A 25,379-nucleotide genomic window follows, 5' to 3' on the forward strand; every position below is an offset into this window, starting at 1 on the left:
AGCAAGAAAGATAGTAACAAAAACTACATTTTCCATGAACACTTGGGAAAGCAAACAGTCTTATTAGGTGTCCTTCGCCTCTGTCTGCACTCCGGCCGACTCCCATCATGCCCTGCTGCAGTTTCCTCTTTCTCTGATGCACAGCAGCAAGATAAGTGTTTTTTCTCTTCTCTCCTAGATTTTTGGGGTGATTCTGGTATTGTTGGTAGCGAGTTTTGACAGCGCTCAGCGTTTTCTTTCAGTAGATTCCCCCTGGTAATCGCGGGACGCTCTAGCGCTACTGACGCGATTTTCTGCCCAGTAGAAGGTGCAGTGCGGTCCTCCCGCCGCTAGGGGGGCGAGTTCTCCTCTCTGTGGTTAGCGCGAAATTGAAGCATTTTCCACCGCTTTTTTTCGCGCACTGCCACAGAGAGCCTGTCCTGCCTCCTGCCACCCGGTCAGACACCCTGAGGGGTTGATTTTTCTCCCTTTCTGACGCCTGAACCCTCTGGTGGGTCAGTATTTGTGTGCCTGAACACCCTGAGGGGTCGCAATTTGCACCATTCTTTAGTGGTGCGGTGGGGCGCTTTACCAGGTGGTGCCCTGTGACAGTGAGGGCTGAAGCGTCCCCAGGGCTTATCCCTGTCATTTTGTGCCCATGTGCCACCCACATTTGTCTGGGCCCCCTCCCAGCCTAAATTGGGCCCAGCCTAAATTACCTTGGATTTCTACTGCCTCCAGCTCTCGTGCATGCAGAGCCTAACTTAACTCATAATGCAGTGGGAGCAAGACCAGTACCCAGAAGAGGACCCCCTCAACTAGGTTACCTGGGATGACTACTTTTATCAGGCAGTAGACCATTCTATCTACAAGGCTGTAGGATCAGGCCATGATTCCCCTAGAGCAGCACCTGTCCGCACTGTTAGATGCGAAGCTGGCAGCCCTTATTCCAACGCAGACCCCGGCCCCTGCGCCCTCTACTTCCCCTCCCCCAGTAAGAAGCCATGCACTGAGGGGGTAGATTTGGAGGCTTTTGCACGAGTTAAAAGCGCATTTTTGGCGTATGAGGCTCCCCAGCCTGTCCCAGTGCCCCAAGCGAATAACTTTCCGGCGACCCCTCGGACTGCGTCCCCAGAGCCTCGGGATGATGGGAATTCTCTGGATACTGATGAGGAGGCTTGCTCCTCTAGGTCCTGGCTCCCGTCCCAGGTTTCAACCTCAGCTGGGCCATCTTACATGCTGGACCCGGACGATATCGTCCATCCTCGGTCTTCAGACTGGGTGCCCATGGACAAGGTGGCACAGTATGTTGCGAGCCGTTTGCGCAAGCCAGTCGATAAGGATGTCCGCAGCGGCCTTAGGGCGAAGTGCCCACGCCCCATCTTTGATGGTAAGGTGGCGTTGACTCCCGATATTGACCCGAAAATGGCAACATTCTTAGCGAAGTTTGTTAGGGGCCCTAGGAAAGGTATAGACCGATCATGGCGTACCTCCCAAGACAAACTGCTGGATGCGATAGGGCCCATGAACAAAATTTTGGATATGGCAGGGGAGGCCGAGGTTTCGGGGGACCTTATTTCTCCAGAGGTTTTCTCAAATTGGGCGCAGCGGGCCATTGTGTTCCTAGGGAACGTCAACTACGCACTCTCTACTGAGAGGCATCGGTCGCTCCTTATCAAGATCGACCCTAAACTGGATGATCATGCCTCTTCGGAGGCTGGAGTTGTGGCTCCGGCCACGGGCAGTTCCAGGACAATGCCCACTTTAACAACTTCTACCCGACTCGAGGACAGCGGTTCCGTGGCCAAGGCAGCCAGAGAGGACAGGAACAAGGTGCCGGAAGAGGTGAGTGTGATGCCCTCGGCGACACTGTGGGCAGGGGGGCGCTTGGCGCAGTTTCTCCCGGCTTGGGTTTCCCTTACAAGCGATGCTTGGGTGCTGCAGACGGTCCAGGACTTCCAGCTGGAGTTTCATGGCCGTCCGTGTCAGCGGTATCGCCCAGACACATTACTTTCTCGCAGCGAGATGCAGGCTTGGTGCGCTAAGATGTTTTCGCCCTCCTTCAAAAAGGGGCAGTTTGTTGCACGCGCGAACACCCTGGGGGGTTTCTCAGCAATCTCTTTTTGGTCGACAAAGTCGACGGTGGCCGGCGGCCAGTCATCAACTTGAAAGAATTCAATGAGTGCCTGGTCTACCGCCATTTCAAGATGGAGGGCATTCACCTCCAGCAGGATGTGTTGCGTCCGTCAGATTGGATGACTAGGCTAGACCTGAAGGACGCGTACCTCACAGTACCAATTTTCCCACCTCACAGGCGTTTCCTCCAGTTCAGGTGGGAGGGCCAGGTTTACGAATTGACAACACTCTTTAGGGCTTTCCTCACAAAGGTTCTTCGGCTGGTGGTGAAGTTTCTGCGGGCGCGAGGTTTGAGAATGATCGTCTACCTGGACGTTATGCTGTTCATGGACCAGTGTCCCGAGCGGCTGTCGTCCCAACTGCAAGTGGCAGTCAACCTCTTTCAGGGGCTGGGCTTCGTTATCAACGAGAAGAAGTCCTGTTTGGTTCCCATTCAATGGGCAACCTTTTTGGGATTCAGCATAGACTCAGTGTCTTCCACCTTAAGTCTCCCTGCCAAAAAGATAACTAAGATCAGACCGGAGCTGCGCCAGAATTTGGCAAAATCGCGGATATCTCTCTGGCAGATGGCACGGTTGGTAGGTCTTCTGTCGTCTTCAATTCAGGTCATATTTCCTCGACCCCTTCATATCGGGCCATGCAGCGTCTGAAAGCTTTTCACCTCAGGAAAGGCCTCAAGTACTCTCAATTGATTCCGTAGTCAGCAGAAGTGCGAGACGAAATGCAGTGGTGGCTCACGCACATGGAGGCTTGGAATGGCTGTGCGATTTTCGGGTCAGCCCCGGATATAGTCCAGTCGGACGCCAGTCAATCCAGCTGGGGGGCCAGGTGTGGGGATTTTTCCACAGGTGGCGCCTGGTCTGCTCATGAGCAGTCGTTGCACATCAACTGCTTGAAATTGCTAGCAGGATCCTTCGCCGTGCAGTGCTGGATGAAGGACAGAGAGCAGTCGTGTGTCCTCCGCAGGATGGACAACGTCTCGCGGTCTGGTATATCAACCACCTGGGGGGTACCAGATCCAAGATGCTAGCGGACCTTGCGAGGGACTTCTGGCACTTTTGTCTGGACCATCAGGTGTCGGTGACGGCGGAGTATCTGCCGGGCCAGCAGAACGAGGTGGCAAATTGGCACTCCTGGCACCTTCTGGATGCCAGCGTGTGGAAGCTGGTCATGTTTTCCTGCTATCGGAGAAGTGGGGTCCTTTCTCGGTGGATCTCTTCGCGTTGCGTTTGGACCGCCAACTCCCGAGATTCTTCAGTTGGCGCCCGGATCCATTGGCGGATGCAACGGATGCTTTTCTTCAGAATTGGTCAGGCGAGCCGGGGTATGCCTTTCCCCCGTTTTCCATGATAACGCGAGTATCAGCGCTGCTGCGGTGCCAGTTGGCGGAGGTAGTGTTGATCACGCCATGGTGGAGATCTCAAGTTTGGTTTCCGGTTCTACTCGGACTTTCTTGGGATTTTCCAATCCTACTCCCCCAATCTCCTCACCTTCTGCTCAATCCAGACCTAGTTCCCCACCAGTTAGTCCAGGAGGGGTCGCTGAGGCTAATGGCCAGGAGGATCTCCGGCGTCGTTGGTCGCACCCAGGCCTTTCGGGAAAGGCTGAGGACCTGCTCTCCAAGGCATGGGCAGTTACACAACGAAGAGGTACAGGTCAGCCTGGCATACATGGCGTTGGTGTGTGCAACGGGGTTTCAATCCCGTGGGGGCAGATGTAGTCCACGCGCTTAATTTTTTAACGAGTTTGGCCTATCAGTCAATTAATACCTTCCATTCGGCAATCTCAGCTGGTCATGTATTGGTGCAGGATTCCCCGGTGGGGGAGCACCCTTTGGTGTGCAGGCTCCTGAGAGGAATACGTGTCTTTGCCCCCAGAGCCGCGCTACTCTGTCCTCTGGGAGGTTAACAGAGTTTTGAACCTCTTTCTCTCCTGGCAGTCGAATAGATTTCGTTCTCGTAAAGAAGTGACTGCCAAATTGGCTATGCTTTTGTGCTTAGTTTCCTGTCGGCGAGTGTCAGATGTTTCAGGGATTTCTGCTTGAGTTTTTTCCCCAGAAGGGGTGTCTTTCACAGTGAGTAGAGGGACTAAGTCCAACACAAGAGTTACTTCATACCCGGCTTTTCCGGATTCCCCCAAGCTGTGCGTTGTACAGTGCCTCTGTGCTTACGAGGATATTACTGAAGATACCCGACCTACGGGTGAGAGACAACTTCTAATTGCCTTACGTAAACTGTACAAGGCAGTTTCTTCTCCAACTATTGCCAGATGGGTGCGTTGGGTAATGCAGGAAGCGGGGACCGATACTAAGCAGTTTGGTGCTCATTCAGCGAGAGGGGCGATGGCCTCTAAAGCGTTTGCCCTTGGGGCAAGATTGGAGGATTTGATGCGTGCGGCCGATTGGTCCTCAGATTCCACCTTTAAGAGGTTTTACTTTAAACCTGTTTTGGAGGTGGCTAGGTTAATTGTCGCCAAGCTTTGAACTGGCATAATCTGAAGCCTCCGGTCCTGCCATAGAAAGAAAATTTGCCTAGCCTTTGTGCTTATAAGTTTCAATTCTATTAAGGACTCGGAGGCGAGGATTATCCCTCCCAATGACTTCCAGGAAGTGGACCCTCCCCGTACTGAATGTAAGTAAAACATTCATGTGCTTTTCTGCTTCTTGATGGCTGTTTGTGTTTGCTCTGTTTTCTCTCCATGCGACATGTTTGCTCATTGAGGTCCTGCATCTGACATTGCCTATTTTTGCTGGAAACAATGGTCCCAAGCAGGATGCGTGAGAATGCAACGTCAGAGGCTTCGCGCGAAGAAAGAGGAAGACGAAACAGTAGCAGGGCATGAGGGGAGCCGGCCAGAGTGCAGACAGAGGCAAAGGACTCCTAATAAGACCGTTTGCTTTCCCAAGTGTTCATGGGAAATGTAGTTTGTCACCGTCTTTCTTGCTGCTGTGTGGTAATAAAGCGAAGGAAGAAGGCATAATCCTCGCCTCCGAGATCTTAATAGAATTGAAACTTACCAGCACGAAGGCTAGGCAAATTTTCATTATGGCTAACAGGTACACGCCTTACAAAAACGAAGGAAAGCTCAGTGTGCTTACACCACACTAGGCCCAATGCTGATGCGATGGCCAGTAAGAAGCTTTTCCTGGGATAAGATTAATTTCAAAGTAGCACACCAGCAAATATCAATTGTGCATCAAACGAATCATGAACAACTTTCTCTCAAGAGGGGGCAATATGGTACAAAATTGGGGGAAATAAATGAATTATTAGACCAATATTGAGAAAGAAGCCTAGTGTATTAGAAAAGTTCAAAGTGGGGGATGATAGTATATTGCCTGGTCATCACTCATCTGTGCTGCGACTTGTGATAATACAATAAACTGACGCTTCAAAAAGGTTTTGCATGTACTTACAACATGCCTTTGTCAAACACATACAACCAAGTAAACCATGCTCTAGTGACATTTTTAGTGAGGGAAAATGGACCAAATGAGGAGCTTGGTTAATGGTGTACAGTTAGTACAGAAGCTAAAGGCCGTGAAAAATATAGGATTGAATAGTTTGCTGTTCTCTTAGCTATCTCCATTCCTGAACAGCAGCGCTGGCAAATACTATGCAAGTAGCTCACAGCTTAACACTTTGCATGCTGTATTTATGCAGCAGTGATCCCAAAAAATTTAAAATTTGATACCTCAAGTAAATAAAATAATTTTGTTGTAATATGTCACCGGATGGCATGGAGCTGTTGTCAAGCTTAAAGTCACAAATACATACCAAACAACAACTTCCTACTGAACAATATCTTGCCCAGTGTTTTATATTGAAAATGTTTTCTCTGCACAGTAATGAACTAATGAAACATACTGTACACATTTTTGTGCAGAGTAAATGAAACAGCAAGGACAGTAATTATTGCTGAACAAGGTTACTAGCATTATAAAGCATGTGTGAATTGCCAAAAGAACAAGTTACTTACCTTAGCTAACGCTTTTTCTGGTGGATACAGTATCTGCCTGTGGATTCCTCACCTTGTGAATATCCCCCTTCGTCAGCATCATTCGGTAATTCGTTTGAAGCTCTTTACGCCGACGTGGACGACGTCACAGAACGCACAGCTTCGCGCACACGTGGCTCCGCTGACGTCACTGACTCCATAATAGGACTCCGTCGGCGTGATGACATCAGTTCCGCCCTTTTTTCCGTGCCTTCGAGGCACATGGAGGATCGACAACAGTAGATATACACACAATGTACACAGTACCAAATAATCAAAATAACACACGGTGTGTAGTCAATGCAGGAAAGCAATTATAATAACATTTCCTTTGACAATAAAATATTTACATTAAAACAATGACACTAAAACAGGTATAGAAGAATGGACAACGGGGAGGCGGGTGGGCCAGTGAGGAATCCACAGGCAGATACTATATCCACCAGAAAAAAGGTTACCGATGGTAAGTAACTTGTTCTTATGATGAATACATCTGCCAGTGGATTCCTCACCTTGTGACTAGAGTCCCACAGCAGTCCCCACTCCTGGAGGAGGGTGTCCACTCTCCTAACCAGAAAATCCTGGAGGACAGAAAGCGCAAAGTGGCCGTCCCTCCTCACTTCGGAATCCAAGCAGTAATGCTTCGCAAAAGTGTGGAGGGAATCCCAAGTCGCTTCTCTACAAATGTCCTCTACAGGTACACCTCTAGACAAAAGCAGATGTAGCAGACCTTGCTCTAGTAGAATGAGCTCTTAAACCTTCAGGAGGTTCCTTACCCGCCAGAGAGCAGCATATCTTAATACACAAGACAATCCATCTTGACAGCATGCGCTTGTGCAACGCCTTGCCTCTTCTGGCTCCAACTAAACGCACAAAGAGCTGGTCATCCACTCTGAACTCTCGGGTTCTGTCCAGGTAGAAGCTCACCGCCCTCTTAGGTTCCAAGCGGTGAAGTCTCTCCTCCTCCTTGGAAGGGGGAGGATAGAAGGTAGGAAGGGTAACTGACTGCCCTAGATGGAAGGGAGTTACCACCTTAGGCAGAAACGCAGCCCTGGTCCTGAGTGACATTCGTTCAGCATGAATGGTCAAGAATGGGGGCTTTGAACTAAGAGCTTGAAGCTCACTTACCCTCCTTGCCGAGGTAATTGTAATCAGGAAGACCGTTTTCAAAGATAACAGTCTCAAGGGACACTTGTACAAAGGTTCAAAAGGTGAACCCATCAAGAAAGTAAGCACAAGATTCAAGTCCCATTGAGGCACAATAAAGGGAGTAGGAGGAAATGTATTTGTAAGGCCGTTAGAAACCTTAAAACAATAGGAGATTTAAATAAGGACGGCTGATCCAGCAGACAGAGAAATGCCGACAAGGCCGAAAGATGCCGAAAGATAACCTTTGACCGTAGCTACAGCAAACCCTTGCTGAGCCAAAGAAAGAGGAAACTGAAGTATGTCACACAATCGAGCCTTCAAAGGGTCAATGGAATTCTCCCCACACAAAGAGACAAATTTAGACCATCTATAAGAGTAGAAAGACTTGGTGGAATCACTCCTGGCCGATAAAATGACATCCACCACGTCATGTGTGAGAGAAAAAGAATTCAGGTTGCCTCAGGTTGCCCCGTTCAATCTCCAGGCATGTAGATGTAAGCTCTGGAGGTGGGGGTCTAGAACCTGACCCTCCATCTAAGAGAGGAGATCTGCCCTGAGAGGAGACGGAGCAGCGGGCACGAGGACAGTTGGAGAAGATCTGTGTACCACACCCTTCTTGGCCAATCCGGGATGATCAATATGACTTGGGCCCAGTCTTGACGTATCTTCCTCAGAACCCGAGGAATCAAGGGTATGGGAGCAAACGCGTAAAGGAGTCTTGAGTCCCAACTCAACTGAAACGTGTCCCCCAAAGCTCCCTGCATCGGATACTGGATACTGCAGAATGACAGGCAGTGAGCATTCTCGTGAATGGCAAACAGGTCCACCTGAGGAATTCCCCACGTCCGGAAGACGTGACTAACCACTTCTGGATGAAGCCTCCACTCGTGAAAGGCCGAGAACTGCCGACTGAGACTGTCTGCACGCACTTTCAGAACTCCGGCCAGATGAAATCTGATGGTCCTGAACCCAGAACCAAAGACGCAGAGCCTCTCTGCAGAGACACTGCGATCCCACTCCTCCCTGCTTGTTAGCATACCACATCACGGTCGACCGTCAGGACCTGAACCGACCGACCGCGAAGGGAAGGGAGGAAGGCCTTGTGAGAATGTGCCATCTTTCTTGCCTTGGTATGCCCCCACTTTTTACTGAACTGCTGATGTGCTTTAACTGAGTGTGCCCTGGGTCCCTGCCAATCAGGTACCCAGCGCCTGTGTTCCTTCCCTAAGACGAAAATCTATGCTGAAACAAAATACCCAATTGGCATCTCTGGCCACCTGTCAGCCCCTAGTAAATGGTACCCTAGGTACCCAGGGCATGGAGCCAGAGGAGACCCCTGAGGGCTGCAGCACTTATTGGGTCACCCTCAGAGGCCCTGTACCCTGGCACCCACACACTGCCTTTGCAGGCTGAGTGTCTAAGTACAGAACATCTCAGCACATTAAACCCGCACTGAGCCTGCAGCCTTTGTTCCTTTTTCAAGATCCTCATTGGATAACATTGAGCACCCGACGGCTCAAAAGCACCATGCACCCAGATGCCAGAGTGCCGCTGGCTGTGACCCCTTGCCCTATCCTAAGTCCCCCCCATGCCCTGAGCAAGTGACCAGGAGCCCAGCTCCCAGAGCCGCGTGGCCAGCTAGCCAGCAGCCACCAACCGAAGACCACCCTTACCCTCATTGGATAAGATTGGGCCTACCTACCTCTGCACCCGGCCGCCCGTGCCGCTGGGCCTGTATTAACTGTACTCACCTGACCTTGGGGGACCCCTGAGTCTATGCCTAGAACCCTAACTTCACCAACCAAGTACTCACCTGGAAACCGGTAATTCACTTACCTGCCATTGGATAACATTGACCCATTTTGACTCGAAAATTTTATGTGTGAAGTTTTGAAAACTGAAAATATTCCTATAAATTCAGCCAAAGTCCGAAATTCGAAAGTACTGACCTGTGATCAGGAGAGAAGCCAGTACTGTACCAAATGAAAATTACTCCCTCCTGACCTATAAGTACTTTTATCGTGGGAATAGTCTCTCCAACACAGGGCATATACTAACAATGTCTACACCAATTGTACATTTTTTTCTCATTTTACTTTATTTCACAGTAGAAAAATTCTTTTTATATTTTTTTAACATCATTTTACACTTATAACATTTATAGAAACATATATATACTTTTTCACATAAAAAATTTTCTTTGAAAATTATTTTTTACCACAATGAAACAGTGCAAGTATATCTGTGGTTAATCAGATTCATATCAACACTAGATCAATAAATGGTGTACAAAACAGGTGAAGAGCTGCACGCACACAACACATACATTCTTCCTAAACATCCATTCCTTTATACAAACAAATAATATATCCTATATCATTGAATCTGATGTCCAATTAATGATCAAAGTCATTAGATTTAAAAGAGGGGAGATGGTCGACGCGTTTCGGTGGAAGGAACAGGAGTACGAGCCACCTTCTTCAGGACCAATCAGATACAGTGCAATATAGGAGCTCAAAACCTGCGGCAAACTTGACCACTATACCCAAATCCCGTGGCTACGATATGTTAGAGAGACTTTTTATAAAATAGGTTTGGGTAATATGTTTACAAATCCTGAAATGCTTGGTAAGGATGCTAAGGAAATTATCAAAAATGCCTATAGTGCTAATCTAGGTTCTTTAAAGACAAATGATCGGGTACTACGTGTACGAGGAAGACTAGTTCGCCCATTCTATTTGTCATATATTATGAACACGCAATGGCGTTTTTATCTCACAAGATTTCGCCTTGGCACTTTACACTTTTTGTTTGCATTTCCAAAGCAGGGGGGTTGGTGGGAGAAATTACCCTGTTGTCCTTGTAATAATAGGGTTTCGCAAAATACTCTCCACCTTCATCTTTTCTGTACTTTATATAAGGTTCCAAGAAACATCTTCATCAAACCATTATTGGTATCATTTGGAACGTGTTACTATAAAGAAGCTTATGACCTTTTATTATCTCTGTCAACTGCAAATATATGTAATGCTGTTTTAAACTTTATTAGATCAGCTCTGGTGATTAGAAACAGATAGAGTCTTGACGGAAATTAGCTTTAAAAACCTGTATTGTGATTTTCTGTAAACATTTATTGTGATTTTATGGTGTATTAATTGCTATGTCTTTAGAAAATGTTTTAAATGTATACTTTTATGATTTCTATATGGAATCGAAATAAAGTTATTTGACTTGACTTGTGTAGACATTGTTAGTATATGCCCTGTGTTGGAGAGACTATTCCCACGATAAAAGTACTTATAGGTCAGGAGGGAGTAATTTTCATTTGGTTTGTTTTCTTTCCCCTCTACTCCCTGGCTTGAATGTTACTTCCAGAGGGGGTCCCTTTCACTTTACTATTGAGAAGCCAGTACTGTACCTTTCAGCACAGTACTGAACCGCAAAAGTAATCCCTAGCGGGTTTACTAGTGACCTGTATTTTCTCCATCGGAACCCATTGTCTGCTTTTCTATGAAATTTCTTCTAAGTGTCTACTTTTGAAAACTGCAAATATTCTTTAAAAATCAAACAAAATACTGAAACGCATTTACCTACCGGTTTTGAGTTAAGCCTCCAGTGCTGGCCCTAGGAGACTAGTGCTGGGTTACAAAACTAACGGGATCGTACTTTACCTGTAACCTGAATTTCCTCCCATTGAATAACATTGTCAGAATTACCTTGAAAAGTTTCTAAGTGTGAACTTTTAAAACAGCTTTATATTCAGGAAAATTCATCACAGTAACTAAAACGTTTTTGCTAATCTGGTTTCAGCTTAGACCCCAGGACTGAATCTAAGATCTAGTCCTGGAACTACCAAAGTAATCCATAAAGTAATCCACTGTACTTACCTGTGAAATACCCATTGGGCTCAATGCTAGGGTGTGTTTCAGATCTGTGTTGCTTACTAGCTATCCTGTAATTGTTGTGAGCTCAAACTTTATTGCTCCTCTGCAAAGTATTTACATGAGAGTACTCATAACTTAAAAAGTATATTTTTATAACTGATGGTTCTAAAAATAAAACAACTATATCTAAGGATATAATAACAATTGGCCTGGAGTTCAGTTCTTGAGTGTGTGAAACCTTTTGCTGACTGAGTGTGTACAACAAATGCTTTAGTGTCCTCTGGTACTGCCTTACTGCTCGACCAAGCTACCACTTTGGAGAGTAATGTCAGTTCTGACTTTAACCTCTGTTATACCTTTGGGGTTGGTGGACTCTATACACACTGTACTGCATTATTGTCCAGTACATATAGAGCCACTTTCTCACAGGCCTTGAGCGCCAAACGAATCGCCGGCAATTCCAGAAGATTGATGTGGAGCAACCTTTCCTCTGGAGACCAAAGACCCTTGATCTCCAGATCCCCCAGATGAGCACCCCACCCTAGGGTGGATGCATCCGTTATCACTGTGGCCACCGACGGAGGCAGTTGAAAAGACTTCCCTTGAGACAGATTGCCTTCCACGCCCCACCAAGACAGATCCGCTGCAGCTTCTCTAGAGATCCTCACAGACTCCCTGAGATCTCCGTTGTGTTGATACCACTGCCTGCGGAGGCACCACTGGAGTGCCCTCATGTGCCAGCGTGCATGGCTGACCACTCCATTGTAAAATAAAGGAATCATTTCCTGTATGTCGCGAATCCTTTTGAGATGGAGGGAATGCCCGACACACAGTACAGCACCTATGAACAGGTTGCGCTGGGAGGGCACCAGGTGAGATTAGGGTACATTTATCAAAAAACCCAATCTGTACAACAACTGAGTTGTGACTTGCAGATGATGAAGCACTTTCCCTGGAGATTCTGCTTTGATCAGCCAATCGTCCAGATAAGGGAATACTGGCATCCCTGACCTTCTGAGATGTGCTGCCACCACAGTCATCAACTTGGTGAAGACTCGATGCGCAGTAGTAAGACCAAACGGAAGGACCGTAAACTGGTAATGTTGCAAACTCACCGTGAAACGGAGATACTTTCTGTGCGACTTCAGGATGGGGATGTGGAAATATGCATCCTCCAAGTCGATCGACACCATCCAGTCTTCTTCCAGCAGCGCTTGAAGAACCTGCGCAAGGGTGAGCATCTTGAACTTCTCCTGCTTCAGAAAGAGGTTCAAGATCCTGAGATCCAGGATTGGAGGAAGTCTGACATCCTTCTTGGGAATCAAGAAATACCGGGAGTAGCATCCCTGACCCCTTTCCTGCTCCGGAACCACCTCTATCACACCTTTTCTAACGCCAGGACTTCATCCTGCAGAAGTAGCAGGTGGTCCTCTGAGCAAAACCCTTGGCAAGGAGGGTAATTCGGAGGGAATTCCCGAAAGGGAAGAGCATACCCATTCTCCACGAGACGAGACTGAGAACCCAAAGGTCTGATGTGACCGATTCCCAATCTCATAGAAAATATGTAAGCCGAACCCCACAGGACCCGCATGATCCTGAATGGCGGATCTAGGGCTGCTTTGCTGAGGTTGGAGGGTATTGGGAAGAGGAGGAGGAGGAAGAGGAAGCTTGACGACTTAGAGGACGAGCTCTTTGTCTGCCCCTGTACGCTTTGTACAGCGGATTTTGCTGTTGCGGCTGCTTGTAGGCTCGAAAGGAGAACCATCCAAATCCCCTATACCTTTTACCCACAGTTCCTCTGGACTGTAGACCCAAAGACCTGGCTGTTGCCCTGCTATCTATGAATCTGTCCAACGCAGCATCAGCCTTTTTCTAAAATAGGCCCGAGCCATCAAAAGGCAGATCCATTAAGGCAGCCTGGACATCAGCAGAGAATTCGGAAGACTTCAGCCAAGCTGCTCTTCTGGTGGCAATAGAAGACCCCATGACTCTCGCAACAGAGTCAGCTGTGTCCAACCCACTCTGGTTGACTTGCCGAGCAGCTACTTGAATATCAACAAGCACCTTATAAAAATTCTGCTTGTCCCCCTCTGGAATTTTAGGGGCCAACTGTTTCACAGAATCCATCAGAGCATGGATGTAACGCCCCAAGAGGCATGCGGCGTTCGTTGATTTGAGAGCCATGCTCGCTGAAGAAAAGACTATTTGCTGACTGGTCTTTTTTTTTTTAGACTCTTTGTCTCCAGGCATCTGAGGGAAAGCACCTGCAGATTTTTTGGAGTAGGCTGCCTGTACCACTAAGCTCACTGGTAAAGGATGAGAAGATAAAAAGTCTGGGTCTCCAGGAGCCACCCTATATCTTCTTGCGACAGCTTTCGAAACTGCTGGGGCCGTAAGAGGCCTACTCCACACCTCCAAGATTGGCTCTGTCAAAGCTTCATTAAAAGGAAGCATAGGCTCTACCGATGGAGAGTGGAGGACTTCTGTTAATATATTTGACTTTTACTCAGCAGGAGGCAGATTTAAATTCAACAGTTCTGCAGCCTTTTTTTAATTTAATTTTTTAAATAAATTTTATTAGAAGAAAGAAAACAAAGTACAAGGCAAAAAAGACGGTATACATGGACATTATTCACATAGGAGGACATCTAGGCACAATGTTATACAATAGATCAATCGTACATATTGTGGGGAGGGGGCCAGCAGGGAGCACAAATTTATGGATAACAAAAAACACACAATACATGGAATGCCAGACTAGGGGGACAGAGGGACTTCGGGGGTCGTCCACAAACGGAGGCGTACATAGATTTCCCCGGTACGCATTCCATTGGCTCCAGATACTAATCCATTTTCTAGGTTTGCCCCGCGCCACGTACACAGTCTTCTCTCTGAACATACACCAGTCCATATTCTCCTTCCATACCGATAACGTGGGTGGGCGCTGGGAACCCCCACAACTGCGCTACATCCCTTTTGGCAATCATATTCCCAAGGGTCGCCCACTGCGTCTGGGCCACGCTATAATCATTCGGCTCCCACACATTCAACAGGCACCGCCTGGCCTCGGGCTGCAACACCACTCCCGTGACTCTACCCATCACTGCATGTACATTATTCCAGAACTGCACCACCTCCGGACACTCCCAAAGTATGTGTAGAAAAGTACCAACCATCCCACAACCACGCTTACATAACCCGTCCGAGGAAAAACCCATGCGAATCAAGTGCGGACCAGTGATATATACACGATGTAAGATTTTGAGCTGAACGAAGCGGAGACGTGCAGGAATAGCGACTTCCTTAGGCGAGGACAATGCAGCTTGCCAATCCTCGATGTCCAGCTCCAAACCGTCGCCGGTCCAGACCTCCCTAAGACGCACTAACAGATCCACTTGGGTATTGATCAACTTCTTATATATCAGGGAAATAGTACTGTCGGGGACGTGGCCGTCAAGGAGCCCATCTTCCAGGGGGGAGGACTCAGGGACGACGGTACCCGCCGGGAGAACCGAACTCAAGGCGTGGTGAATCTGTGTGTATCGGAAGAATTCCCTGTCACTCAAATCGTATTCTGCCTTTAGTGCCGCAAAGGTCTTGATTCCGCCCTTGACCCAAAGATCGCCCACGCAGCTAATACCAACCATGTCCCATTTGTCAAACCCTTTCGTTTTACAGAGACATCCCAGCCTTTCAGAAGCATACAAGGGGGTCGCACGAGTCAATCGATCTTCCCAACCAACAGACTGATTCGCAGCATGCCACTCGCACAGCGATCGCGGTAGGACCAGATAAATCCTTGCCCGCCGCCTTGGAGTAGAGAGCCCTCCTGTAGTCCCCACCCGGTAGCAAATACTTATCCATCTCGAACGCCGGGTTGGGAGCAGGCGCATATTTCGCATGATTGATCGCACTCAGTTGCGAGGCCCAATAGTAGCGCCTAATATCCGGTAACGCAATACCCCATCATACCAGGGAAGGGTGAGTTTAGCTAGGGAAATGTGCGAACGGCCATCCCAAATTAACCGTCTCTGCAGGCTCTCAATCTCTCTAAAGTAGCTGGCCGGAATAATATTGAATGTATTTTGAAGTGCGTACAAAAACCTCAGTAGGGCCATCATTTTAAAAAGGGCCGCGCGCCCGAGAGGCGATAGCGGCAACCCGCGCCAGCGCTCAACATCAAGTCTCAATCTTTGAGGAAGGGGGGGGGCAGGTTATATGTATAGCGAGCCGCAGGGTCTAAAGATATAAAGATCCCCAGGTACTTAAAGCCCGTCGGAGAGACCCGGATGGGGCATCGGCGAGGCAATGGAGGGGGACCGCCCGAGAGCACGTATACACAGGATTTAGCTCAGTTGATAACACGGCCCGAATTTTTCCCAAACGAAGTGAGCACATCGAACAAACATTGAGGGATTTTCAAGGGGACGTAAGTTACAGTAAAATATCATCCGCGTAGAGTGAGACGCGATCCTTAAAGTCCGGGGACAACCGGATCCCCTTAAGCGAGGGCTCCCAGCGCAGCCAGGCAGCCAATGGCTCAAGTGCAAGTGCGAAAAGCAGTGGCGACAACGGGCAGCCCTGTTGCGTGCCTCTCCCGAGGACAAAAGACGCTGAGACCCGACCATTCACAACCACTTGCGCCAGTGGCTCCGCATACAAAAGTTTCACCCATCCGATGAACCCGGGGCCGAATCAGAATTTCACAAGAGCGGCCCAGAGATAAGGCCACTCAAGAGTATCAAAGGCCATCGCAGCATCCAAGGAAGCCAAGATGGCCGGTTCACGAAGTGACGCCGCCCTCGCGAGAACACCATGCAAGCGCCGCAGATTGAGCGCCGTGTTACGATGCGGGATAAAACCGGACTGATCCGGATGGACCAGGTCGCTGATAACGGTCGTCAGGCGGTTAGCTAATACCTTAGCCAGAATTTTCGGTTCAGCGTTTAGAAGCGAGATCGGTCTATAAGATGAGCAACGATCCCGTGGCTTCCCTTCCTTGTGAATCACTACGATAGTAGCAAGACGCTGGTCACATGCGAGGGAGCCAGAGTCGCGGGACTCTAGAAACATATCACGAAGATATGGAGCCAGTTTGTCTGGGCACAATTTATACAGTTCAATGGGCAGACCATTAGGGCCCATGGCCTTGCCAGAGCGAATAGAACGAATGGCAGTAGCAACCTCGTCAGCCGACAGCACCGCGTCCATCAGGTCCCTGTCAGCCACGGACAGGCAGGGCAACGTAATATCATGAAGCAACAAATGGGAGTCAGCCTCCGGTCTGTCAGAGGCCGGCGCATACACAGTTCGGAAGTGTTCCGAAAAGCAGTCAACAATCGCAGCCGGGTCAGTCACACACACTCCAAGGTTCTCAATCACAGGAACTACACGACTCGCCCTTTCTTTCTTGTCCAGCCACGCGATCAATTTACCAGCCTTATCCCCGACATCATACAGTCTGCCCTGCTGTTCCCTGCTCATGACCTTCGCAGCATCAGTAAACAGGGCCTTATGATCTAATTGTTTGAGGCTGAGGGAATGAAGTTTGGCACGGGACACTCCGCCCTCCAAGTCACTCTCCAGTGCGGTTATCTCTGCCTCCAAACGGACCACCTCTTCATGTTTACTTTTCTTGGCGGGGGCGATCAAAGGTAAAGTCTGCCCACGGATCACGGTCTTAAATGCCTCCCACAACGATACAGCAGATGAGACAGACCCCACATTGTCTACAAAATAATGGTCAAAGGATTTCACCAATTCGGTACGGGTCTTGGGATTGCGAAGAAATCAGGGGTTGATAGGGGCAACCCGTCCCTCATTACTCATGGTAGCGTCCATACTAAGACAGACTGGGGAGTGGTCGGATATGCCCCTGGCAAGGTGTCGCACCTCTGCAACGGAGGAGGACAGTGCCGCTGGCAACAGAATATAGTCAAGTCTGGACAGACTGCCATGGGCACCAGAGTGAAAGGTGTAGTGCGTCTGGTTCGGGTGTAGCAACCTCCAACAGTCCACCAGACCAAGTGTCTCCAGGATCCCACTCAACCAGGATTGCGACTTGGGGAGATCTCTGGGGGGGTAGCGATCCATGTCACAGGAGACAACCGAATTGAAGTCTTCGCCTACCACCACAGTGCCTTCAGGGAGCCCTAGTACCACACGCCCAAGATCAGCAAAAGTCGAGGTCTGTAGACCTGGCGGAACATAGACAGTGACAAATGAGACCGTCCTCCCCTCCCATCGACCAGTGAGAGCGGCATAGCGCCCCCTCTCGTCAAGAAGCACATCATCGATTGCCAAGGGGAGGGAGGACTTGACGAGGATACCCACACTCCTGAAACCAGAGGTGAAACCAGAGTGTGCCACCAGGCGATACCCTCGCCGATTCATGGCATGGCACGTGTTCCCAACCAGATGCGTTTCCTGCAACAACACAATATCGGGGGAGAGGTGCCGCAGAAACTGCAAGACCACACCCCGTTTTATCCTATCCCCCAACCCATTGACATTCCAACACATTAATTTCAACCCACTAACCCCCATCCCAAAAAGATGTGCAGAGTCCACCCCACAACGAACACAATGACCTACTCAAGAAATAATACGATACGTTGCCTTGAAAAAAAGCCACAAACACCCCAGAACCCCTTACCACCCCCCAATGAGAACCCGTTACAACTCCCCCCACCCTGCACCCCTGCGTTAGACTCAAACGCCACCCCAACTTGCAGTGTGCCTGTCGCCCCATCATTAAACTAGTCTACGAAAAGAAACCCCTGAGGAGGAAAGAGTCCCACCCCCCGCCACCCTCGGGTACGTAGCAATAGGACACAATAATAGACGAAATATCGAACCCAGCCGAATAGTACGTGAACGTCCAGAAATCAGGAAACATAATGTCACCCTCGGCTCCACCAGGATGCCCGGTTGAGTCAGTTTGTTTGGGGAGGGCATCCAGCCAGTCACTCACTCCGTCAGGACGATCAAAGAAGAAAGTCCGGTCTTCATATTCGACACGCAGTCTGGTCGGAAAGAGCATTGCGTATTTCAGGCCCAAGTCTCTCAGCCTTCGTTTCACAACCTGAAACCCCATCCTTTGTCTCTGAACAAGTTGCTTGAAGTCCGGGTAGAAACTCATTGTCGTGTTCTCGAATCTGACAGGGCCACTTACTCTCGAGGCCTGGAGGATGGTGTCTCTGTCCCTAAAATTGAAGATCCTAGCGATGATAGGTCTCGGCGTGGCACCAGATTTAGGCTTCCCGACCGGCACTCGATGGGCACGCTCCACAGCAAAGAATTTACTCAGGCCTGTGGGGGTCAGGTGATTCAAGACAATGTCCTCCACGAGAAGATCAGTAGTCAAACCACCAGAAGTTTCAGGGACACCGATAAGGCGTATGTTGTTGCGCCGGGCCCTATTTTCAAAATCCTCCAGGCGATGGACCATGATATCGTTGGAGGAGCGCAAGCGTCCAATTTCCGTCTGCAGATCAGAAACATCGGTCGTGAGGCTAAAAGTCTTCAGATCCAGCGACTTGACCCTTTCATTGGTCTTCGACAAATCAGCTCTGATGAAAGTAACATCAACAGCTACCGTGTCGATTTTGAGAGCGAGAGCCTCTTATTGTTGACCAAGTGAAGTCTGCATGTTGGCAATGGCGCCCATGACGTCCTGCAAAGTCAATTCGGCCGACAGTCGGGTCGTCAGAGGGGCCCTCAAAAGCTCGACTGGCACCACCGGGGGACCCCTTGGGTTGGGTATAGCGATCCATGACGTTGGTCTGAATCGGTCCCCCGCGTAGAGGCGTTTTAGTCTTCCGCTTCTCATTGTCAAGCCTGGTGGTCATGTTGAATGGTGAGCCCCGCAGGGGCCCGCGAGATCTGGTGAAAATGGCCGCTCACCCACAGACCACTGCGAAGAACGAAAGTAGGCTGAAAGGGCAGAGGTAACAGCTCAGCCCAAGACCCAGACCCTCAGAACAGTTGGCATATAGTCAGGAAGCAGAGTTAGGTTGGACTCCGATGGGGGAGCCAGGCAAGCACGCAGTCTGAGAAGGCAGCGGCCCAGAAACGAAACCGAAAGTCAACTCAGGGCAACAGGGAGAACCCCTCAGGCCGCTGTTGTTCAATTGCTCCCCGGCGTCTTGGTGTGCCAGCTCCCGGTGTCTCCGAGGGGCGGGCCTCCAAAAACTCCGATCGGCGTATCTACGGTTCCCGAAGTCCAAATGAAATTTTGAAAACAGCTAAGGTATCAGCTGATGTTCATCTGCAAGTACCTGTGGTCAAAGTCAGGATATCATGCAGGATATATGCGGAGGGCAGCGAGGGACTCGGGAGCCCTGTGCTCACGCGGCAATCCTGGATGCGCGCGTAGCTCCTCCTCCTCCTCCTCCTCCTCTGCAGCCTTCTTGATGACCACATGATATGGCGCCACATCTTTTGAAGGGGCATCTGGGACAGAAGATAACTCCTACTCCAGAGACCGTTCCAATCCACTAGCCTCCCTTAGGTCATCAAAGAAATCTTCCGATTCCTGCAGCTCACCTTCTTCCATCTCCACTTCTCTGTACCTCTGTTCCTCTAGAAGTCGCTGAGCCTCACATCTCGACCTCTCCTTCGGGAACGGCGTCGGCGGATCCGCTATCGACTCCGATGGAGCCAGAGCCGACGTCAAGCTTAGAGCCAAAGGAATAGGCTGCTGTACTCTAGGTCAAACTGGACCCGGCGCCGGTGACTAAGGAATCGGCGTCGAAGACCTCAGCGAGAGAGATACCAAGGCGGTGTCGGAGCCGGCATAAATGGCATGAACGGCACCGGAGCATACGTCTGGGGAACTCCCAGATTAAAGGCCATCGGACCCATGGGACCAACCGGTGCTCCAGAGGGGTACATGGCTCTCGTGAAGACACCATACATAGCATTTAAATACTGTGTAGGGTCTTGTCCCGGGCCTGGAAATGGAGGGTATGAACCCACAGGCTGCTCTCGAGGAGGCACCGGATTTGTGTCGACTTGTTCCTCAGGATGGTGAGCCGGAGTCATCGAACCCTCAGGCAAGGGAGCCTCTTCCTCCTCTCGAGTTGAAGTTCGAGACGGCACCAGAGAGGGATTCAACACCGGAGCCGGTGAATGCTCCAGTGACTCCATGGGCGAAGCCTCAACTTCCGGATCCAGAACATCTGGAGAAGGAGATACAGAAAAAAGGGAACTGATGTCATCACGCCGACGGAGTCCTATTATGGAGTCAGTGACGTCAGCGGAGCCACGCGCGCGAAGCCGTGCATTCTGTGACGTCGGCGGCGTGAAGAGCTACAAAGGAATTTCCGAATGTTTGACGGAGGGGGATATTCACAAGGTGAGGAATCCACTGGCAGATGTATCCATCAGAATAATATTTTAGTAGGTAAGATGATGGTATACAAATTATTTAGTAGACAAACAATTTGATGAATGATAAAATGCAAAGCTATTTACCTATGTAGTATTTCATTTCAGTATCATGTTTGTTCATAAGCTCAAGAAGTCGTACTTCAATCTGGGCTTGATTTAAAAAGGCCTTCTTGTTCTTTATGATTTTAATAGCCACCCACTCTTGCTCCACTCGATCGTAAGCTTTTACAACCTGAAAAACAGAAAATGCTAATATATTAGCAAAATATATTTCGTCTGAAAACACCAATTGATACTTCCCCCTCGGTTCTTTCTAAACAATACTACTGACTGACCCTAGTAGGAGGTTTTACTGCATCTTTTAAAGAAAGAGAAATTCCAAGATATAGTCAAGGTTACAAACAATACATATAGACTGCTCATTTTAACAGTAAAAGTCAAATGGGGCAGAATTGATTTCAATGTTTTAACCTGTTTGGTTCTAGAGTACATTTCTTAAAATAGAAATATTTAATATGCAAAAATGGACCCAAAAAATCACAATTAAAAGTATTTTAAAACAGACACTATTTAGTAATCAAAATTGTTATATGACAGCAAAAAAAAAAAACAATAACACAATGCTTTGACATCGGCATGAACCTCTAGCGGGAATCGTTCCGGACCCTCAACTTGGAGCATGACAGATACTTACATGAGGCCTGCGACGACTACTTCTGTTTGATGACTTGCAGCTTCACTTCCTTGTCCCGGATCACCCTTGGTACATGAGGGTGCACTTGTCACATGAGTGTTTGGTGCCCAAACACCTTTGAGATACTTTATGCAGGTACATCACCAACATCTGTTTCCAACAATCCTGGCATGGTTTGAAGCCTGTAGATTAAGTAGGCAACATCGTTCCCTAGCACAGTGTTTTGTTTAGAAAATGTTGGTAGACCAATTAAATTGAGAGGAAAGGTCTGGATTTGCATAGGAAGGCCCGGAAACTGACATGAGTGCACGGATGGTGACATTTATATGCAACTCCACTCCATTTCCGGGGAGGTGGGCAACTGCATGGTGACAACTATCTGTACATAGAAACATTGCTTAAAAGGGGAGATATCTGCAGTCAGAAGTATCCATCAGAAAGTGTGCTATCTAAGATAAGTATCATCATCTTACATTTAACTGCAGATTTCTCACCTTTAGAAGCGATACCAAAGCAGTACCTACAAAACGTGGAAATCCAGAATTCAAATTTTGCAGGACCAGCTAGGCAAGGTACCCCTCAGATTTGACCTGGCTGTTAACCCTTTCCATGCGGTCGGCTGGGAGCCGTTTGACGCCACAATGCACGTGTGAGTCGGATGGCTCTCGGCCATCCGAGCACATGGCACTGGAAATGCCTCTGGTGCTGGCACCAGAGGGATTTCCTTTCCCCATAAACAGCCTCAGGGGCCGGGGAAGTGCTTCCCCAGCTCCTGAAGGGGTTTAGTTCGTGTAACTGAAATGAATATCGGCTCGCACGTCACGCTGACGTAAATTTAGTGAAACCAAAACTGATGTAGTGAAGGCAGACCTCTGCTTGCGCACATTGCTATGTTAGCATAAGCTTATTTTAAGTTTAAACGCCATTTTGCTCTTTTGCCACTTTTGCACACAACACAGCAGGTAGCTGTTGTAAGTTTGACTGCATGAATATCTCCACATGAGAATGGCTTGTTTTCAATATCCCTAGACTTACACTGCGACCTTAGTCTGCACAGTGAGTGCTAAAGCCTCCAAGGTTATCATAACAAATGTTAGCTGTTGTTCAGGCTGATCGGCTCACGCTTAGACAAAACATACACGCAGCTGCAATTAACTGGAATTCTGGCGCCTTTAATATGGCACTGCATACATGATTTTGAGCACTTGGAAGAATTCCGTTTCCAGAGAGACAGAGCGCTTTTGCAGATCCTGATGTGATACACTCCTGCTGATCTTGGAGGTATGGGGTCCCCCACACAAGCCTAAGAGACCTTCTATATTTTATCAAACATAGTTCCTAGCTAGGGGGGTAGCATACAAATCACTATAGGACCTGTTTCCACTATCATTGTAATATGATTTGCCATTTTGTGTTTTATGGAATTTTAACAATGCTGCTAGTATTATTTCTAATTTTATGCCTGCTTATGCTCGCATAAATACTGCATCTCAGAGCACCTCGTTAAAATAAACACTTTAAACTTTACCGTGTCTCTTTTTTACTCATGTTGTGGACTGGTATGAGAATAACAAACGAAAGAGTGTTCTTGATTCCCACCATTCCTGAGAGTAACCAAAGTCGCATCTCCTGGGTTGTCTAATCATTGGTTACTTTGCTATAGGACGAAGAGCTAATGTGACACTGATGCTAGTCGGTTCGGGGTTCTGGGTACTAAGGTGAGTTTTTTAGTCCACCAAAATTCACTGAGGTCCTGGGTCTCTGTGCACAGTTCTGTGTCTGAGCAGAATCCCTGCAACACTGAAATGAGCCAATCGGCTCATTTAAGTTTCACTGTCGAGCTGGTGGGGATAGCTCAGCCTCTGAGCACGTAGAAAGACAGAAGAGGTATCATTGGAAAAGGGAGAAGGCTACGTTGCTTACCTGTAATCCTAGTTCTCTTCTAGGGGTATACTCATCAAAGTCATAAGCACTGAACAATCCCCTCCCATGTGCGGGATCCCGGAGCGTATATAAAAATACATATATATATATATATGTGTGTTTAGACAAAACAAGTACAGAGTACTTCCAAAACATACATACATAAATATGCAGCCTAATGTACTTCCAAAAGACTAATATGCCAAAATTTCACGGGTTTTTTAGAAAGAGAAAATAGTCTCCAATGTAAACACTGCAACAGAGAACATACACTGTAATAGTGTTCCAACACAGCCCTTTATTTTCAGAAAAAAAGGCAAGTAAAAGGAGACAATTAGCTCATAGGTTGCATAGAAGAAAAAACGTCACAGTAACAAAATTACTGGCACCCTCCTTTAAGGATTCCATGGACCTGGACACCGTGCCTTTAAGACCTCCAAGAGCCCAATGCGCTCATCGTGCGCCACAGGTGACAGTTAGGTCAGTTCTTTTTTACAGAGGAATCATGGCAGAAAAAAAAACTGAAAACAATACTATACTGTCAATACTCGTCAGAGGAGGAGGGAGGGTTGCTTATGACTTTGATGAATATACCCCTGGAAGAGCACTAGGATTACAGGTAAGTAACTTATCCTTCCCTTCCAGGGGATAGTCATCAATAGTCATAAGCACTGAATAGAATAGCAAGCCCATACCCACTTCCCTGCGGGCGAGTAGCAGTATAAGTACATCAATTATAAAAAACATTAATGATGAAATTACCCAAACAGATTTCTTAAAGTGGCTTGCCCAAACCGAGCATCGGTCTGTGTGTCAGAGTCTAAACAGTAATGGCGAGTGAAAGTCTGTACTGATCGCCACGTGGCTGCTTTACAAATTTCTGCAATAGGCAAATTCCTGAGGAGAGCCGAGGTAGAGGCTTTTCCTCTGGTAGAATGGGCCTTAGGTTTGCCCGGGCGGGCTTGGTTCCCAGTTGGTAACAGAAAAATATACAAGACAATCCACCTAGAGATGGATCTTTTGGAAGCCGCAGAACCAGTATTGATGGAATCATAGTTTATAAACAGTCTGTCTGATTTTCTAAAGCCCTTCATTTTGTCAAGGTAGAACTTCAGAACCCTCTTAAGGTCTAGAGAATGAAGGGACCTCTCAGGGGGAGATGAGGGATTGGGTAAAAAGTTAGGTAGAGTGATGACCTGATTGATGTGGAAATGCAAAACCACCTCGTGCCTCCATCCTGGTCGTCGAAGACACCTCCTGGTCCACGTGGCTGCAGAGACAAGCATCCATTCTTCACCTGATCGCGACGACGACATCTGGTTCCTTTCTGGTTCCACTCCAGTCACTGGCTAGTGACATTGAACATTGTCCCTTCTGCTTTCAGGTCCTCTTCTTCACCGATCCACCCTTGGATCGCACCGGACATCTTCCTCCTGGTCGCCTGCAGCATCTTTTCTTCCAGGCTCCATAGACTTCAACGCGAGAACCCGACACACTTTGACACCTATGCACCCGCAGCCCGTGGGTGAGGTAACGAGAGTATTTCGGTGCTCAAGGGTAGTTTAACTGTCCTAGTGTCCAGTTCCACAGTTGTTTTAGTCCTAACTAGTCAGGATTGTCCGTACTTACTTTTAACTTGAACTGTACTGTCCATAGACGTGGTTACGCATCTCGCGTGTGAGTTGACACTCTGCACACGCGTCCCGTGGGCCTCCTATTACTTACCTAAGGTGAAGACAGCGTAGTCCTAGCAAACCTCCAGCCTCTGGACAGCTCCATTCTATCGACTTTCACATTCCACTTACTTAGTATATGGTTTGTCGTGCCCCTAGGGCACCATTGTAATTTTGTGCAACTTATCGTATTTTTCCCAAGAGATTGTCATGTGCTTAGCCCTCTGACCTCAAAGAGTTCAGAGGTGTTTGTTATTAATAAATATACTGTTTATTTTCATAACAACCTGTGTGGTGTCCTTTCATCTGGTATTCAAGGGGTTATATTGTGGTAAAACAGCTGGCTTCACATGCCAAAAGAGTTTAGCCTAAGACTGCTTTGTCCATGCTACCATTAGGATAGCTGGTCTATAAGGTTGACTTACAACCAAACACCATAAGGGTTGTTTGGACTGATACAAGGTGATCACTAGAACTAGTGAGCATCATATATCAGGCCAACTTCTCACAATGGGACATTCCACATACACAAATAGTCGATAGACTCAAAAA

At 48.1% G+C, this 25,379-nt stretch overlaps 1 protein-coding gene across 2 annotated transcripts in view; it reads right to left on the reverse strand.

Annotated features, from left to right (window-relative positions):
- Positions 1–25,379, reverse strand: part of DYRK1A (dual specificity tyrosine phosphorylation regulated kinase 1A) — a 786,609-nt gene that overhangs the window by 309,927 nt on the left and 451,303 nt on the right. For both annotated transcript variants that reach the window (XM_078656853.1, XM_078656854.1), the window contains exon 7: positions 20,622–20,769. In XM_078656853.1, coding sequence (XP_078512979.1) covers positions 20,622–20,769 — 148 coding nt within the window. The remainder of the gene's footprint in view (positions 1–20,621; positions 20,770–25,379) is intronic.

Source organism: Lissotriton helveticus, chromosome 8, assembly GCF_964261635.1.
Source record: "Lissotriton helveticus chromosome 8, aLisHel1.1, whole genome shotgun sequence".
Classification (NCBI taxonomy): Eukaryota; Metazoa; Chordata; class Amphibia; order Caudata; family Salamandridae; genus Lissotriton; species Lissotriton helveticus.